Source organism: Pezoporus flaviventris, unplaced genomic scaffold (genome assembly GCF_033815535.1).
Source record: "Pezoporus flaviventris isolate CSIRO_AGI_PZ_B2104156 unplaced genomic scaffold, CSIRO_AGI_Pfla_v1 ptg000191l, whole genome shotgun sequence".
Classification (NCBI taxonomy): Eukaryota; Metazoa; Chordata; class Aves; order Psittaciformes; family Psittacidae; genus Pezoporus; species Pezoporus flaviventris.
Genome location: NW_026892739.1, coordinates 306783 through 322022, shown reverse-complemented (window position 1 = coordinate 322022; position 15240 = coordinate 306783). Strand labels below are relative to the sequence as shown.

Below are 15240 nucleotides of genomic sequence, written 5' to 3'. Positions count from 1 at the left end.
GGGGTGCTCGGGCTTGGAGATGGCTGGATGGAAAACAGTGCTGAGCTCTCCCGGTTGCTTTAAAAAAAGCAACTGAAGTTCTCCTGGCTCCAGAGTGAGCTCTTTTGGGAGCCGCCGGAAGGGACCCGACCAGGCACGCTCCCCCACGCGCACACTCGGGTGCTGCACGCGTGTTCTCACGCGCAGGCACGTACGTGTGCGAGCACACACACCTGGGGGAAGAGCTTCAACGGCTCCGGCTGTTAACGGCCCTCCCAGTGCTACAACTGCCCGGGATTAATGTGATGAATTTTAAAGTCTAGAGGCGTCGACTAGGGAATCCGTCCTTTGAATCTCAAGTGTTCCAGAGTCTGAGCTATCGTGGTGCTGTATCTTCTGATACTCGCCTCTCCTCCCTCATAAGTAGCAGTCTCCTTTTGAGTTGTCAGAAAAGGTAATCCAAACGTCATTTCATAAGGAGATATCCCTAAAGCCCATCTGGGTTGTGTTCGAACTCGTAAAAATGCTAAAGGCAAACACTTTAGCCAGGACATTTGGGTCTCAATCATTAGTTTAGTTAACGTTTGTTTCAAGGTTTGATTAATTTTTCCACTCCTCCCGAGCTTTGAGGATGCCGTGGGGTGTGCAATTCCCATTTTATCCCCAAGGCTGGGGTTACTTGGTGTTCAAATTTTGATGTAAAATGTGTTCCCCTATCTGAGTCAATTCTGCTACTCATCCCATATCTAGGGATAATTAGTTCCAAAAGTTTTGGATACTGTATTTGCTGTAGCCCTGACAACGGGAATTTCTTCCACTCAATGAGTTAAGTGATCTACTATTTCTAATAGCAACTTGCACCTCTGCACAGGAGGGAGTTCAGTGAAATCTATTTGGATGCTTTCAAATGGCCGCATCACCACTTCACGTCCCCTGGAGGTAGTTTTTCTCGTAAGCTTTTTATTCACTCTTTGGCAAGTCATGCATTTATCAGTCTTTTGTTTCGCTAACCCCAAAATCCCGATGCATCCATACTCCCTTAAAAAGTGGCCACACAGGGCCTGTGTGCCCCAGTGAGTCTTTTGATGTATGCTTCCAAATATCTGTCTGGTCAAGGGTTTATTAAGGAGTTGCCTCCCATCAGGGAGTTTCCATTTCCCATGTAGATCCTGTTCTCCCCCTATTTTACTCAACTCTTTCTCTTCTGACTCACTGGATTTTGGAATCTCCAGTTCCTCTTCCTCAGGTAACAGAACCAACATGATTCTCTCCATTCCGTTTACTGCTGCATCTCTAGCTTCTTGGACTGTCGAATTATTTCCAGATCCAGGTTACCCAGTCCGTGTCTCATTCACACGTTTAGTGGGGCCACTAAATCCTGTTATCTCACCACAGACTTACAACACATTGTTCTTTAAAACTCAAGATACTTTGGAAGACTAGTGTGAAACAATTAACTCATCTTTAGTGGGGCCACTACATTCCACAGACTTACAACATAAACATTGTTCTCTTTCTACAACCTAAGTTAAGATAAAAAGTACTTTATGTTTTCCAGGCACCAGCTTTTCTTATATCAATCCCCGCAACCACCCCCCCCCCCCACGTCTTTCTTTTACAGATTGTTTTGCTATGTGACTCCGTTTCGCTCAAGAGTTCTGGCCCTTTTTAACTTGTTGTCTAATCTTGTGTCTTTAGCGAGCTTTGTGTCTGTTACTGTAAACTGGTACAGTTATCCCCACATAACCACACCTATGATTTGCGAAAGCCAATACATCTATGTGTTTATCACGTTTGCGTGCACACACACAGAGGCTCAGACACACGCAGGCGTGCGTCCATCAACTCACAGGACACGGGCAGAACGAACAACCCAACAGTTTTATTGGTGACTTCGAAGAACTTCTATCCTGCTCCATGAATAAGGAGCATCACGCTGGGGCTCAGGGCGCTTGTGGCGCAAGCAAAAGCCATTTGTCCTCTGCTGACACATGGGCACCAGGAACCCCTGACCAGCTTCTGGGATCTCTGAAGTGACAGCAAGGACATAACAGCAATGTCACAAAAGCCATTGGGGAGGCAGTTGGAAGTGAGTGAGCATTAAGCTCCCTCCCAACCCAAACCACTCGGTGAGTTTATGATTCTATGAACATCAAGGAAATAAGAGCTGGGAAATAATAGCCGAGAAAATAACAGCAAGGAAATAGCATCTAAGGATATAGCCAAGGAAGCAACATGAAGGAAACCCTCAGCAGTTCCTACACGGAACAAGAGCTGAACTCGGCACCAGCACTGCCACCATCACATTTACCTTATGTCAGAGTCTACCTCTTCCAAATCTGACTCCTCCTCCCGAGCATCAAGCTGAGCCAGGGCCGCCTCCTGCGGGGCAGGGATTAGAGAGGTGAGAAGCAGGCAAGGGGCAGGGACCGAGTAGAGGGACAAAGCTGGCGCCTGCTCCTGCCCTTGCCTGCTCCTTGTCCCTGTCCTTGTCCTTGCTCCTGCTCCAGCACTTGGGCTGCAGCTTCTGAAAGCACCTGGAAACAGGGAGGAGCAGGAGGATGAGAAGCAAAGGATGAACCCCTCCAGTGCTGGAGGAGTTGGGGGGCTCTGGGCAGGGCTGGGTGCTGCTGGAGCAGAGCCTGCTGGGGCGGGGCAGGGCAGGGCAGGGCAGGAGTTACCGCTTCAGGCTCCATCTGCTGCTGCCTTGGGAATCCTCGGCACGTTTCTTGGCACAAAGCTGGTGACAGAGAGACAGAGACTCGGAACATGGAGGTTTCCACATGGAATTCTGCAGCACAGGGGAGCCGGAAGGTTCTTCCTCCAGCCCAGTGCCGTCTACACACATGCAAGGCTGTGCCAGCAGCCACGCCTTTAAGAAGAGCCCCCCCTGCCTCCCTGCCCAGCTCCCCGCTGCTCCCTGCCTCTGGAATGACCCAGAGTTCTCCTCAGCGTTGTTAATTTCTGCCTTTCTCCTCTGCACAGAGCTCTGCAGGCTCCCCGCCCCACCCCTTCAACCACCGCCTGCAACACGCGCCATGCCTTCTGAAGACATGAAAGCTCATTTGTCTATTTGGAGGAGAAGGCCCCCAAAGGGAGGTTCAAACTCCGCAGCAACGATTGGGCCCCTGCCCTGTGCCCGGGCACGGCCCCGACACGCCAGAGCCGCAGCACCATGCAGAAAGGCTGGGTATGGGCTCAGGGCAGGGAGCAGGGGCATTGCTGCACGGCTGGAAGCAACGGGTGCTGCAACAGAGCAAGGCCAGGCCAGGAGTTGGGGAGGGGATGCTTGGGGCGAGGGACTGCAGGCTGGAGCCTGGTAGGGGGTGATGGCAGAGGCTGTGATGAGAGGGAGCTGCAGCCCCCCTCAAGGAAGGAGCTGCTGGGAAGATGCACAGCAGAGCTGGGGACAGACCCTGGCAGGAGCCAGGACAAGCTGCTCCCAAAAGCTCTGAACACCTCCAAGCTCCAGGGTGGGGTACCACAATGAGCTCCAAGTCTGGGAAGACATCTCTTGTGCTCGCCAGCACATCCACAGGCATCCGCAGCAGCACCCGGGCCCCATGAGCACTGTGGGAGCAACCCCCCCCCCGCCCCTGTGCTCTCCAGCCCCAGGGTTTGGCTGGCAGCGCTCTGACAAACGAGTCCTTGGCTCACCTTGAAACAGCACTGCACCAGGAGAGCAACGGACGTGATGAAGGTCAGTAACAACGAGAGGGCCAGCGGCAGCCAGCGGTCATAGGTGTGATTGGCCATCTCCTGGGAGAAAAGGAGAGTGCATCAGGGAGGAGAGGAGCGGGGAGGGAAGGGAGGCCCCTTCCATACCCCACTGCCCAGACACACACATGCAGCCATGCCCCGTTCTCTCCTACCGTCTCTGCAGATTCACTGCCCATCTCCCTGGCCTGGACTTGGGCATGGGGACGAGAGGTGCCGGCATCCTCCTCCCGCACACACTGCTCAAGGAGGTCAGAGGGCTCCGGGTCACGCTGCCTCTCACTCAGCAGCCTCAGGAGCAGCTCCGTCCTCGAGACCATCTCGGCGCAGGCCTGCTGGAGCTGGGGCAGGCCACAGTCCTTGCGCAGGGCTCGAGCCACCTGTGCCATGAACCTGCGCAGGGCTCCATCTGTCACCAGAGAGTGTAGGTGGCGGCTGAGCAGGGTGTCAAAGGGGGGTCCTCGTGTGGCCGCACCGCCCGGGGCGCTGGAGCTGCCCTGTGCCCTTGGGCTCGGGGGTTCCTGCTCCTTGTGCTGCCCGTGTGTGGTGGTGCTTGCAGGGGCGGTGGGTGGTCTCCCGCCGAGAGAGGAACGCTCTGCTGCAGCCGTGTCCTCTGGTGTGCTGTTGGCAGCAGGGGGGCCGTTTTTAGCCACCAGAGCATAGAAGAAACGCTGGATAGTGCTCAGTCTCTGCTCTGCTCTACCCTCTGCTGCTGCGGGCTCTTCTTCTGCACCCTCGCTGCCCACTGTCCCATCGCTGTCCTGCTGCTTCTGCTCCTCATCTGTCCCAGCAGAGTCCTGTGTTGGGGATGGTGCTTCCTCCTCATTTTCTGCACTATCCTCATTCTCCATCCTATCAGGCGTGTTGGTCTGCCCCATGGCGTGGGAATGATCCTGACTCTCGCCAGACCGGTCGAGATTTGGGTCCTCTGTTGGGTATTGTGCAGGGGGCTGTGCTGCAGGAGGGCTGGGTATTCTCTGGTGACTAGAGACTGGGAGGACGTCGCTGAGGTTCATGCTCCGCTCTGCTTCCCATAAGATGGACTCTGCGCGGGTCAAGCCTAAGCCCGGCTCCTGTTGCTGCCAGTTTATGGCTCTTCCTCCCTCCCCTACTGCCACCTCGTGCCCCTTGTCCCTCTGCGCTGGCCGGGCTGTGCTGGGGCTTTTCACAGTCAGGATGCTCATGGCCTTGTGCAGCTTGTTCTTTAGCTGTGCCACGAGCCCCTCTGCTAGGAAATAGAGCCTCCTGGTGTCGATAGAGCTGCTCCAGCCCCCGTGCTGAATGCTCCGCAGCATCAGCGTCAGCTCCTTGGCGGTGTTGCCCTCCTGCCTCGAGAGCTGCTGAGGGGAAGGTGCTGATGCATCGGGGCTGCTCAGGCTCCGGGCAACTGTGAGCGTGACGGTTCTCTGCTCCCTGAGTGAAGGCTCCTTAGGCTGGAGATTCAACACGGACCTGTTGTTCCCTTTCTTGGGGGGCACCGGTCCCATTAGGAGCCCTGGTGTCTCTGCCAGGGGAGCTGTAACACACCAAGAGCACTTCAGTGACAAAGAGCTTTCTGCCAGACACAGGCTCAGAAGGTTCACTATAGCTGGGGGACATGGGCAGGGCTGTGGGCCAGTTACCGCAGCGGGGAACAGTGCTGTTGCACACGCTCATGCAGTCGAAGCTGAGGGTCCTGCACGGGGTCTCAGTGCTGTGCTTGTGCTGGCAGAGGCAGCAGGCCGTGTCGATGGGCAGCTTGCTAAAGAACAGAGGTTGTGCACAAACACTCAGCATCGCGACCCAGGGCAGCGACTCCAACCCAGGTGGCGCACAGAAACGCCTCAGGGGTCTGCTTCAGTGTCTGCTGCAGCTCTGGGAAACTTCCCCTCGCTCCCTGTGTCCCAATGGACACTTTTGTGGTGCTGGGTTTGTTCCCCACACAGACCCTCTGTCCCAGCAGCTGGGATCTGCTGGAGGTGGGAGCCAGCCACCGCACACTCACAGTGTTTCCAAGCGGGATGTTCTCAGGAGCAGCATGAGCAGCGTCTGCCGAGTCACTCGTGTGGCACCCAGGTCCCTGCAAGGGTTTCAAGAAACACATTACATTTGAGGTGGCGGCACCAGCCTCTGCTCCGGGAACAAGCCCAGTCCCTGCGGCTTGCTGTGCCGGCCGCAGGGGGGGATCTGCTGCTACCTAATCCAGGAGAAAAGACGGAAAACCGTCTCTCCTTCCTGCTGTGCCCTGCTCCCACCCATGGGTCTGAACCAGAAGGGATCCTGCAGATCCCATGGGAGATGGATGCAGACAAGTTCGAGTCCGTGTCGCAGCTCCGTGCTGGCTTTGCAGACGGGACACACCAGGACTGCTCAGCCTTTGTCTGGCTCTGCCGCTGCCTCCAGCAGGAGAAGGGTGGGATTTGCTGCTGGATCTCTGCTTTCCTGGCCACGGGGCACCCAGAGACACAAAGAAAGATCCACGGTAAGCCGTTAACAAGGAGTCCGTACTTACAGGTGAGTGACTGAAGGCAGCTTGAAGAACCACGTGTCCTCGATAACAGACAGGGGGTTATGGCGCAGGACCCTGAAATGAACCAACACCCCATGTGAGCGGGGGGTGCAGGATGAGAGCGGTGGCAGGGGCTCAGTGCTGCGTGTGTGAGGAAGGGCCTGGGGTGAAGGTTCCGAGCCTGAGCTGAAGGTTACAAGCTGGGGTAGATGCTGATGGGCAGATTCACAACATACATCAGGTCCTGACTATCTCCAGCCCAGAGAGCGAAAGCCCAGAAGTGCTGCTTCTGGAAAACACAACATCTCTTTCTTTCCTCCTCAGCTCACACCTTCTGGTGGCTTCCCTCCAACAGGACTTTCCCTATTTCTCACATTCCCACTGTCCCTGAGCGTTGTCTCTGGTCCTGCACCCAGCCAGGCAAAGGCGTGGCCTGACAGAGTTGTCATTCAGCATTGATGCTGCTGCCTACAGGGGGTAAGAGGTGAGCAGAACACAGTGACAAGTGCCACTGCTCTGAGCTACCCTTAGCCCTTGGAACACTCACAGCGTCTGGAGGAACTGCATCCCGTGCCATGCCCGGAAGGTGTCGCTCCGGATCTGGGTGATGAGATTTCCCTCCAGGCCTCTGGGGAAACAGGAGACCACAGAAATGAAGACCACAGGAAGCTGGAGAGAAGCAGCACTGATTTGTAGGAAACAGCCCCATCCAAGGTGGAACTGGGGGGAAACTGCCATTTTCTCTCCTGCTGTTTGTTAACCTGTCCAGGAGAGGAGATGAAGTGCATGCGTGCTGCATCTCTGCCTGCTCCAGGACACAGCAAGACTCAAGACACAGCTTCTATTCCTGCTGTGTTTGCAGAAGCCATGGCCCCATCCTGGCATGGCCACCAGCCACTCCCTGAGCTCCTGAGCTCGGCTGCTCCTTCAGCAGGAGAAACCGGAGGCCTTCTTCTAAAAATAACGAGCTTTTTCCAGCACCAGAAGGTTCTAAATGCAACCATGCTTCACCAACCACACCAGGAAGGAACTCCCATAACTCACATGGTCTCCAGGAAAGGAAGGTTCTCAAAAGCACGTGCCTCGATCAACTGGATTTTGTTGTAAGATAAATCCCTGTTAACAGGAGAACACAAAACGCTGGTGACATTTGCACTGTCCCGGTTCCTCTCAGGTGCTTTGACATTGGCGGCACAGACGTGCCATCGCTCTCATTTCACGTGGGGTTTCTCTCCTGCACTGGCTTGCAGTGGTGTGTAAACGGAGGTCATGCTCCTGACGGGGGTGGCTGCAGCTCAGAGAGGTTCTCCCAGCTCTGATCCCACCAGGGGTATTTCAGGGCTGATTTTCCTCTCTGGTAACAGAGCAGGTCCTTTACGCACGCCCCAAGAACACCTCTTGTGTGCGGCCTCAGGGACAGGCTGTAACGCCCTATGTGACCAAAATGGGGCTATTTCCCTTAGCTCCTAAACGTCACCTCCCTGCGCAGCCCTGCTCTGATGTGCGCAGGAGTCCTCTGGCCTGGCTCTAGAAACCAAAAGGTTCCTTGTCCCAGCCTGAACTCACTGCCTGGGGGGCTTGTTCTGCAGCAAACAAGGAGAGAGGAACCTTTGTGGGGAGTGTTTCATGGCCTGCTCAGCCAGAGTCCCCACCCCATCGTGAGGGTGAATGGAAAGTGCCTGCCCCTCTCCACGGGCGATGAAGCTGCACCATGAGCTCACTCCAAGGCAGCTCTGGGGCATCCGAGCTGAGAGGAGACGAATGCACAAGGTTTGCCCTGGAGGAGGCGGCCTCGTGCAGGTCTGTGCAGGGAAAGGGCAGCAGCCACCTGCTCCTGCTCGGCCGTGGGGCAATGGGAGTGCAGCGCGTCCCTGCGGAGCCCGCCCCTGCACCAAGACCCTGCTCTGCTCTGGCTGCAGCCGGGATACCCGCAGGAATAAAGCCCTTCCTGGGGCGAACTGTAGAGCAGCAGGGCCAGGGCAGGGGGGAGGCCGTGCCCACCACCATGGGCAGGGGGGTACTTACAGGTGCCTCAGCAGGAGCAGTCCCCCCAGCGAGCGCCTCTTCACCGCCAGCAGGTTGTTGTGCTGGAGGACTCTGCAAGAGACAGATGAACACGAACGGTGGCACCCGCGGCTCTCGGGTGCAATGGAGCTGTCAGGGGAGCAACCCTGCAGCAGTGTCACTGCGGCATCTCTCCGGGTCCCGCCACGACTCATCACGCTCATGGCAGGAGCAGGGGCTTGCTCCCAGCCTGCTGACCCTGACTGCAGCCCGAGCACGGGTTCCACAGGCCCAGGGATGGCCCCGGTTGGCAGGAGGTACACAGCCCAGGGCCCTGCTCGCCACGGAACAGCTCTGGGGACTCACACAGCTCCTTGCTGAGCAGCTCGGCCTTGGCTGCACGTGGCAAGCACTGGTGCGGTGCTCGGCACAGCCTCAGCTCGGCAGCTCGGCGGAGGGATGGGGATCCCGGAACCCCTGTGCCATGTCCGATACCGGTGGATACTCACAGCTTCTCAGCCCACAGGTATCCCTTCCACGGCTGAGGGCGAATGAGGGCGAGCGCGTTCCCAGTGAAATCCCTGCGGAGAAGCCATTGGCAGCGTCACCCCCAGCACAAACCCTTCCCCTGCCCCAGGGCTGCGGGGTGGCCGTGAGGCCGGCCTGGAGCTGCCCCCTCGGCGCTGCCCATCAGCCCTCCACAGGCAGCGTGTCCCTGGAGCCGCTCTCGGGGTGTCCGGGGCAGCGCCCGGAGCTGCAGGGCACTCACAGCACGGAGAAGGGCCGTTGGGGGGTGGCCAGGGGCACGCGGGCCAGGGCAGCGCTGCTGCAGTCCAGGCGGCGCCCGCGGCAGCGGCAGGGCCCCGGGCAGGGCCCCAGGGGCCGGGCCAGGCCGGGGGCCAGGCCCAGCAGCAGCAGCAGCAGCAGCAGCGGTGCCATAGCGACACAGGGCCTGAGCGCCTTTGGTACCACACGAGGCTCAAGGCTGGGGATCCAAACCAGGAGCTCTCGTCTGCGACCAGCAGCGGATCTGGCGCTGTGCTGGCCCTGCTGGGCAGATACAGCCCGGGACACCTCACACCTCACAATGGGGCCTCGCCGCAGGAGTTGCATCGGCCGGGCCTGCGAGCGTGCGTCCCCACTGTGACATGGGACAATCCCCTGCCGTTGGAGCTGGTCGCTCTGCCCCACCTGGGGCGTGTTACAGACCAGCACATCTACGCGTGCAGCACGTGTGCGTTCAGTACGTGTTTGTGCAGTCTGTGCGCGTCTGCCACGCGTGTGTGCTGGGTGCTCTCTGAAGGCAAGGGAAATCGGCTCGTCCCAGAACGATGTGTCCTCACTGGAAAAGCTTGACTCGGATCTGGCATCACTGAAAGGACAGCAGGGACGTAACAGCAATGACATAACAGCCGTTGGGGAGGGGGTTGGAACTGCATGAACTGAAGGCGGGGCCTTCATCGCCTCCTTCACACTTACGACCACCTTGTACAAGCCTGACACCTCACCAGCAGTGGACTGAGCCAGGGCCACCTCCCCGCGGGGCAGGGATAGGAGCGGTGGGAAGCAGGCATGGGGCAGGGAGCAGGCAGAGAGGCGGAGCTGTTGCCTGCTCCTGCCCGTACCTCATCCTCGTCCCTGTCTGTGTCCTTGCTCCTGCTGCACCACTTGGGCCAGACTCAGGGGCTAAGACTCAGAGGCTGAGACTCTGTGGCTGAAACGGTGGCTGAGACTCTGGGCCTCAGGCTTTGGAGCTGATACTCTCAGACTCAGACTCTGCGGCTGAGACTGCTGCTGAAAGTCTATGGCTAACACTCTGGGGTTCAGACTTTGGGGCTCAGACTGGGGCTGAGACTCTGTGGCTCTGACTCCGGGTCTCAGACTTTGAATGTCAGACTCTGTGACAGAGACTGTAATATAGACTCTGTGGCTGAGACTGTAGCTGAGACTCTGGTGCTCAGGTTTTGGAGCTGAGACTCTCAGCCTCAGACCCTGTGGCTGAGACTGTTGCTGAGACCGTGGGGCTGGGTCTCTGGGGCTGAGACTGTGGGGATGAGACTCTGTGGCTGAGACTGTGGGGCTAAGACTGTGGGGCTGTGTGGGGGTCGGAATGTATCAAAACTGTCAGAGACCATGGGAAGGAGGAACTACAGCAGGCAATTAAGAGCGACCCGTCCCTGACTGGTACTTGGAAGTTGTTGGAACTGGCAAGGAACAAGGATGTCGGAACTGGAAAGAGGGGAGTGCGCATGCTTTTGGAGGAGCAACCCCCATGCACCTCAGCTGAATAAAGCATACCTACTTTACAACTCTAAGGAGTTGGAGTCAATCCACGTATCACTTTCACCTGATGTAACCGCAAGGCAAACACAGATGTGCTCTGCTAATTGCTTGGAAGTATATAAATATTGGGTAACCTCTTCCCAGAGTCTCCCTGGTGATGCCTCCATGCATGACAGGCTGATAGTCCATAAACACTCAGGTAACGCCCCTGCCCTGCTTGCACCCATTACCCCCTTCTTTCCTCCCATGCCCACCACTTACTGAGGACTTCCAGCAGGATTTTCAGGCTCTCCCTGTCTCCCATGTTGACAGTTGCTTTGTAGATGCCACTGTCACTTTCCTGGACACGCTCCTCCAGCAGGAGAGATCCATCGGATGGACGGAAAACAGCTCGTCCTGCGTAGGGTGCGTGGATGGCTGGGCTGTGGGATCCCTTGTAGTACTGCAGGACGGTGTGGGAGCTGGCACCACTGAGGTATTCCCACTGCACGGAGTACACCTGCGTGTTGTTACCCAGCCCAGGAAGCAGCACTGGGGATCCCACAGCAGCAACTTTACTCTTGAGGGTTCCAAGATTTCTGCAGCCTGTTGCAAAGGCACCAGCAGCCCTGGAGGGCAGGAGAAGAGATGAGCAGGGGAGATGGAGCAAGTTGGCATGGCTGGAGAGAGGCTTTTTTACCCAGATGCCAGGGGCACACACATGGTACGTGGACTACTTACTTGGTCACAGCCTCTCACAAAGCCATCTCCCATCACGCCTCCAGGCAGGGAGACATTCCAGCTGGAGCAGATAGAGATGCCGAAACACAGCCCAGGATGCTTGGAGCTCTCTGCTTGCAGCGCTGCAAGCTTTTTCTACTCCACTTTTAGGTGGAGTTCCCTCCCAGTCCATGGCAGGAAGAGATTTTCTAATTCTGACCCAGTTTCCATGGTTCATTCCCAATTCCCAGCCTTGTTTGGGGCTGAAGGTGTCCATCCACTCCCAGCAGAGCTGCCTCTCCCAAATCACAGGGTGATTTCTGGGCTTGTCGTGACTTGGGCTCTCAGAGGCACTTGGGGACTTCAGGAGGAGGGTAAGTCACAGTGTCACCCCCTTCGTTTTTTGCCACAACCCCCCCCCCCCCCCCAAAAAAAAAAAAAATCACAACAAAACAAACCCAGTGCTTTCTAGAAAAGCCAGGCAGAATCACAACCAAAGCCCTGGGTTGGGAAGTGGAGTCTTAAAAACATACATGTTTTAAAGGGTGAATGTAAAGGGTTTAAAGCAAGGAGCCAGCCCCAAGCAGAGGAGGCAGAAGAAAAGGTGTCTATGCACAGGCGGCGGTCCATCCAGCTACTTGCTAGCAGTGTTCCTGGTGCTCCTGGGGGCTGCTCTGTTGGAGTGCCAGGATTTCTCCTAAAGCTCCTCCTCTCCTGTGTAACTGCTCCACGGGAGCATCAGCTCCCAGAGACAGGGACCAGCATCAGCCTGTCCCAGCCCCAGCCCCGCAGCCAGGCTTCCCACCGGGACACAGGCTCCAGCAGCGCTGGGACACTGGGCAGGTGGGACACGGCACCCTGGCTCCCCACACACCTCATTTGCTTGCCGGTGCCCCGGTTTCTGCCTCATCTGCAGTGGCCGCTCACGAGTGTTTGCTGCCCATGCGGACAGCCAGAGAGAGGCCTCTGTGCCCTGCCTGCTGCTCCCGGCAGCTCTGCAGGTGGGAAAGGAACCAGTGAATCCAGCTCACCTGATGGCTTCCATCCCTCATCCCCACAGCATCGAGAGAGGGCTCCTGCCGTGCCTGCCCGCCTCACCCGCCCTCGCTGTTACCCAGCCTGAGAGGAAGAAACAGCCTCATGGCTTAAAGTCCCCTCGCTCTGGGAAATCACTGTTCATGCAGAACATGCGGCACCACCAGCAGAAGGGAAGAGCAAACACTTCAGGGCAGGCAGCTTTCACAACTGCGATATCCGAAGCTCATCCGATGGGCACTTGGAGCTCACTAACACCACAGCATCGGAAATCTAGGTACATTCTAACAGGTTTCTTTTCTCTTTTAGATGCTCACCCTGAAAACTCTTTGTACCTTTGCACTCCAAGGCAGCCTTGTCCATATATAAGGACACACTGAGGCTTCTCCCATAAGTAAAACTGCAATAAATGTTGTGTTATTACATACTTCAGCCCCAGCAAAAATCTGCAGCAGGCCCCTCCATATAATAAACTGTCAGAAAGTGAAAAGCAGGATGCCTTGTTTACCGATGGGTCCTGCCGTATTGTGGGAAAGCTTCGGAGATGGAAGGCAGCTGTATGGAGTCGTCAACGACAAGTTGCAGAAACTGCTGAAGGAGAGGGTGAATCGAGTCAGTTTGCTGAGGTGAAAGCCATCCAGCTGGCCCTGGACATTGCTGAACGAGAAAAGTGGCCACTACTTTATCTCTATACTGACTCATGGGTGGTGGGAAATGCCCTGTGGGGGTGGTTGCAGCAATGGAAGCAGAGCAACTGGCAAAGCAGAGGTAAACCCATCTGGGCTGCTGCACTGTGGCAAGATATTGCTGCCACAGTGGGTGCAGAACCTGGTGGTGAAGGTACACCACATAGATCTTCATGTACCCAAGAGTCAGGCCACTGAGGAACACCAAAACAGCCAACAAGTGGATAAAGCTGCTAAGATTGAAGTGGCACAGATGGACTTAGATAGGCAACATAAGGGTGAATTATTTTTGGCCCGGTGGGCCCATGACACTTCAGGCCATCAGGGCAGAGATGTGACATATAGATGGGCCCGTGATCAGCAGGTGGTATCGTATTCTCTTCCCTTGTGTCCTGGGTTCAGCAGTAGCAGTCATGTTTCTCCTTCTTGGTAGCTGGTGTAGTGCAGTGTTTTGACTTTCAGCTCGGGAACAGAGCTGATAGAGATGTTTTGGTTTGGCCAAGGACACTGTGAGGCTCATGCTCTGCCAGGGGGGAGGGGAAGCCAGGAGGAAGCAGAGACAGGACACCTGACCCAAACTGACCAAAGAGGTATTCCATACCACAGCACGTCATGCCCAGGATGTAACTGGGAGTTAGCCGGAAGGGCTGGGGGACTGCAGGGTTGGAGGAGGTATCGGTCGGAGCTTGGTCGGGCTTGGGGGGCGAGTTATCCGTCAGCTGGTGCTGAGGTGTTGTATTCTCTTCCCTTGTTATTTCCTTTATCATTATTATCATTGGTGGTAGCAGTAGTGATTTGTGTTATACCTTAGTTACTAAACTGTTCTTATCTCAACCCGTGGGAGTTGCATTCTTTTTGATTCTCCTCTCCGTCCCTCCGGGAGCAGGGGGAGGGCAAGAAAGGGGGGGGGGGGGAAGTGAGCGAACGAGTTACCTGACTGGGTTTAAACCACGACACCTTGTTATTTTCTCTTATCATTGTTGTCGGTGGTGGTAGCGGTGGTGATTGGTTGCTGGACTGTTCTTGTCTCAACCCGTGGGAGTTGCATTCTTTCAATTCTCCTCCCCATCCCACTGGGAGCTGGAAAGGAGAAGAGCCCCGGGGGGGGGGGGGGGGGGGCCTCAATTGCTTCCAGCCCGGCACCACTCACTGGGAGTGAGTGAACAAGCTGTCTGGCTAGGTTTAAACCACGACACTTGTATAAGAACCACGTGTGAGAATGCAACAATTGACAGGTGTATCGAAGAAACAAATGCTACTAACTTTTGTGTGTGCAATTTTACCAAAATCACTGGATGCGATTTTAACTACACCACCCCTGTCACTATTTACCAACTAATACAAGATACTGATGTGTTATACCATGATATACCTGCCCTACAGATTGGACTGAAAATAGAAATGCTAAAGAAAATGTTCTATGACCCAGAGCTGGAGAAGATGATGCAGAAGGCCAACGAAACTTCTCACCAAGCAATATGGGCTGTTAAGCATAATGTAGAAGAAATCGAAGAAATCATCACTGACACCAAGAAAACTGGAGAGCACCACTGGTGGGAAGTTTTCTTGGTAGGGACAAAATGGCAACCTCTTACAGCAACTCAACTTTTTGATATACCGGTCTACCCTGTGCTTGTGCTACTGCTGACTACGGCTTTATTAACAATTGTTCATTTGTGGACGTGGTGGAAAGTTCCTACAGTAGCTCAAGAGGTGTGCATACTATGGACTGTGCAAAAGAATTTGCACAATTTTAAGGAAAAGGGGGGAAATTGAGACCAAGCCATTAGGCCTTAGCTGAAATAACTTGAGTTTTTAGCATGAGGATGACTTAGCACCTGAACATGAAAGAGGGGACCCCTCTGAGGGTGGGAACCTGCCCCTCTGGTGAGGCATGATAAACAACGCGTTGGAATTCAGGCCTGTAGACGCCTTGCATCTGCTTCTGGCAATTGCTTCTAAGCAGGAACATCCCTGATGGCCCGGCGCCGCACCGCGCACCGCCTCCAACCACCACCGCCTGCAGTACCGAACTCTGCACACAGATGGCAGCAGCGAGCGGCGCCGCACCGCACCCCTCCACCGGCTGTGCTGGGTTTTGGGGGGGTACCCCCCACACCAGCCCCCCTACCCCAACCTTTGCAGACCCAGAATCAGGGGTTTGGAGTATTCTGGGGCCACCACAAGCACAGCCCGTCACGGAAAGGTCTTTTTAGGGAAATCAGCCCCAAATCCAGCTGTTACCCCCCTTTCTTCGGAGGAGCCCCCCCATCCTCTACTCACCTGCTCCTCTGCCGGATCATTGCCAAGCACCAGCTTTCTGTCCTGGCACCTTAGGCTTAGGAGCAG

At 55.9% G+C, this 15240-nt stretch overlaps 2 protein-coding genes and 1 long non-coding RNA gene across 3 annotated transcripts; all 3 read right to left on the bottom strand.

Annotated features, from left to right (window-relative positions):
• Nucleotides 1-3177: 3177 nt before the first annotated feature.
• On the bottom strand, nt 3178-5590 carry LOC133262178 (uncharacterized). The gene is made up of 4 exons (XM_061441123.1): nt 5319-5590; nt 3852-5212; nt 3637-3738; nt 3178-3225 (listed from the first exon to the last, which is right to left on the bottom strand). The coding sequence occupies exons 1-4, from the start codon at nt 5470-5472 to the stop codon at nt 3178-3180; spliced, it is 1665 nt and encodes a 554-aa protein (XP_061297107.1). The 5' UTR covers nt 5473-5590.
• Nucleotides 5591-5646: 56 nt separating this feature from the next.
• On the bottom strand, nt 5647-6828 carry LOC133262173 (uncharacterized). Its single transcript, XR_009741235.1, has 3 exons — nt 6732-6828; nt 6188-6259; nt 5647-5755 (listed from the first exon to the last, which is right to left on the bottom strand). It is a non-coding gene; the product is annotated as an uncharacterized LOC133262173 (long non-coding RNA).
• Nucleotides 6829-7224: 396 nt separating this feature from the next.
• LOC133262177 (uncharacterized) lies at nt 7225-11224 on the bottom strand. Its single transcript, XM_061441122.1, has 6 exons — nt 11192-11224; nt 10733-10955; nt 8958-9405; nt 8698-8769; nt 8210-8281; nt 7225-7300 (listed from the first exon to the last, which is right to left on the bottom strand). Exons 1-6 carry the CDS (start codon nt 11222-11224, stop codon nt 7225-7227), a joined length of 924 nt encoding a protein of 307 aa, XP_061297106.1.
• Nucleotides 11225-15240: the final 4016 nt, after the last annotated feature.

Coding starts and splice junctions, on each gene's coding strand:
- LOC133262178 (XM_061441123.1), bottom strand. CDS start 5,472: ATGCTGAGTGTTTGTGCACAACCTCTGTTCTTTAGCAAGCTGCCCATC. Junction 3,739..3,851: donor GCAGTGAATCTGCAGAGACG/GTAGGAGAGAAC, acceptor CTTTTCTCCCAG/GAGATGGCCAATCACACCTA. Junction 3,226..3,636: donor TGGTGCAGTGCTGTTTCAAG/GTGAGCCAAGGA, acceptor GCTCTGTTGCAG/CACCCGTTGCTTCCAGCCGT.
- LOC133262177 (XM_061441122.1), bottom strand. CDS start 11,224: ATGGGAGATGGCTTTGTGAGAGGCTGTGACCAA. Junction 10,956..11,191: donor TTGTGAGAGGCTGTGACCAA/GTAAGTAGTCCA, acceptor TACTCCGTGCAG/TGGGAATACCTCAGTGGTGC. Junction 9,406..10,732: donor AATCCTGCTGGAAGTCCTCA/GTAAGTGGTGGG, acceptor CTGCACGCGTAG/ATGTGCTGGTCTGTAACACG.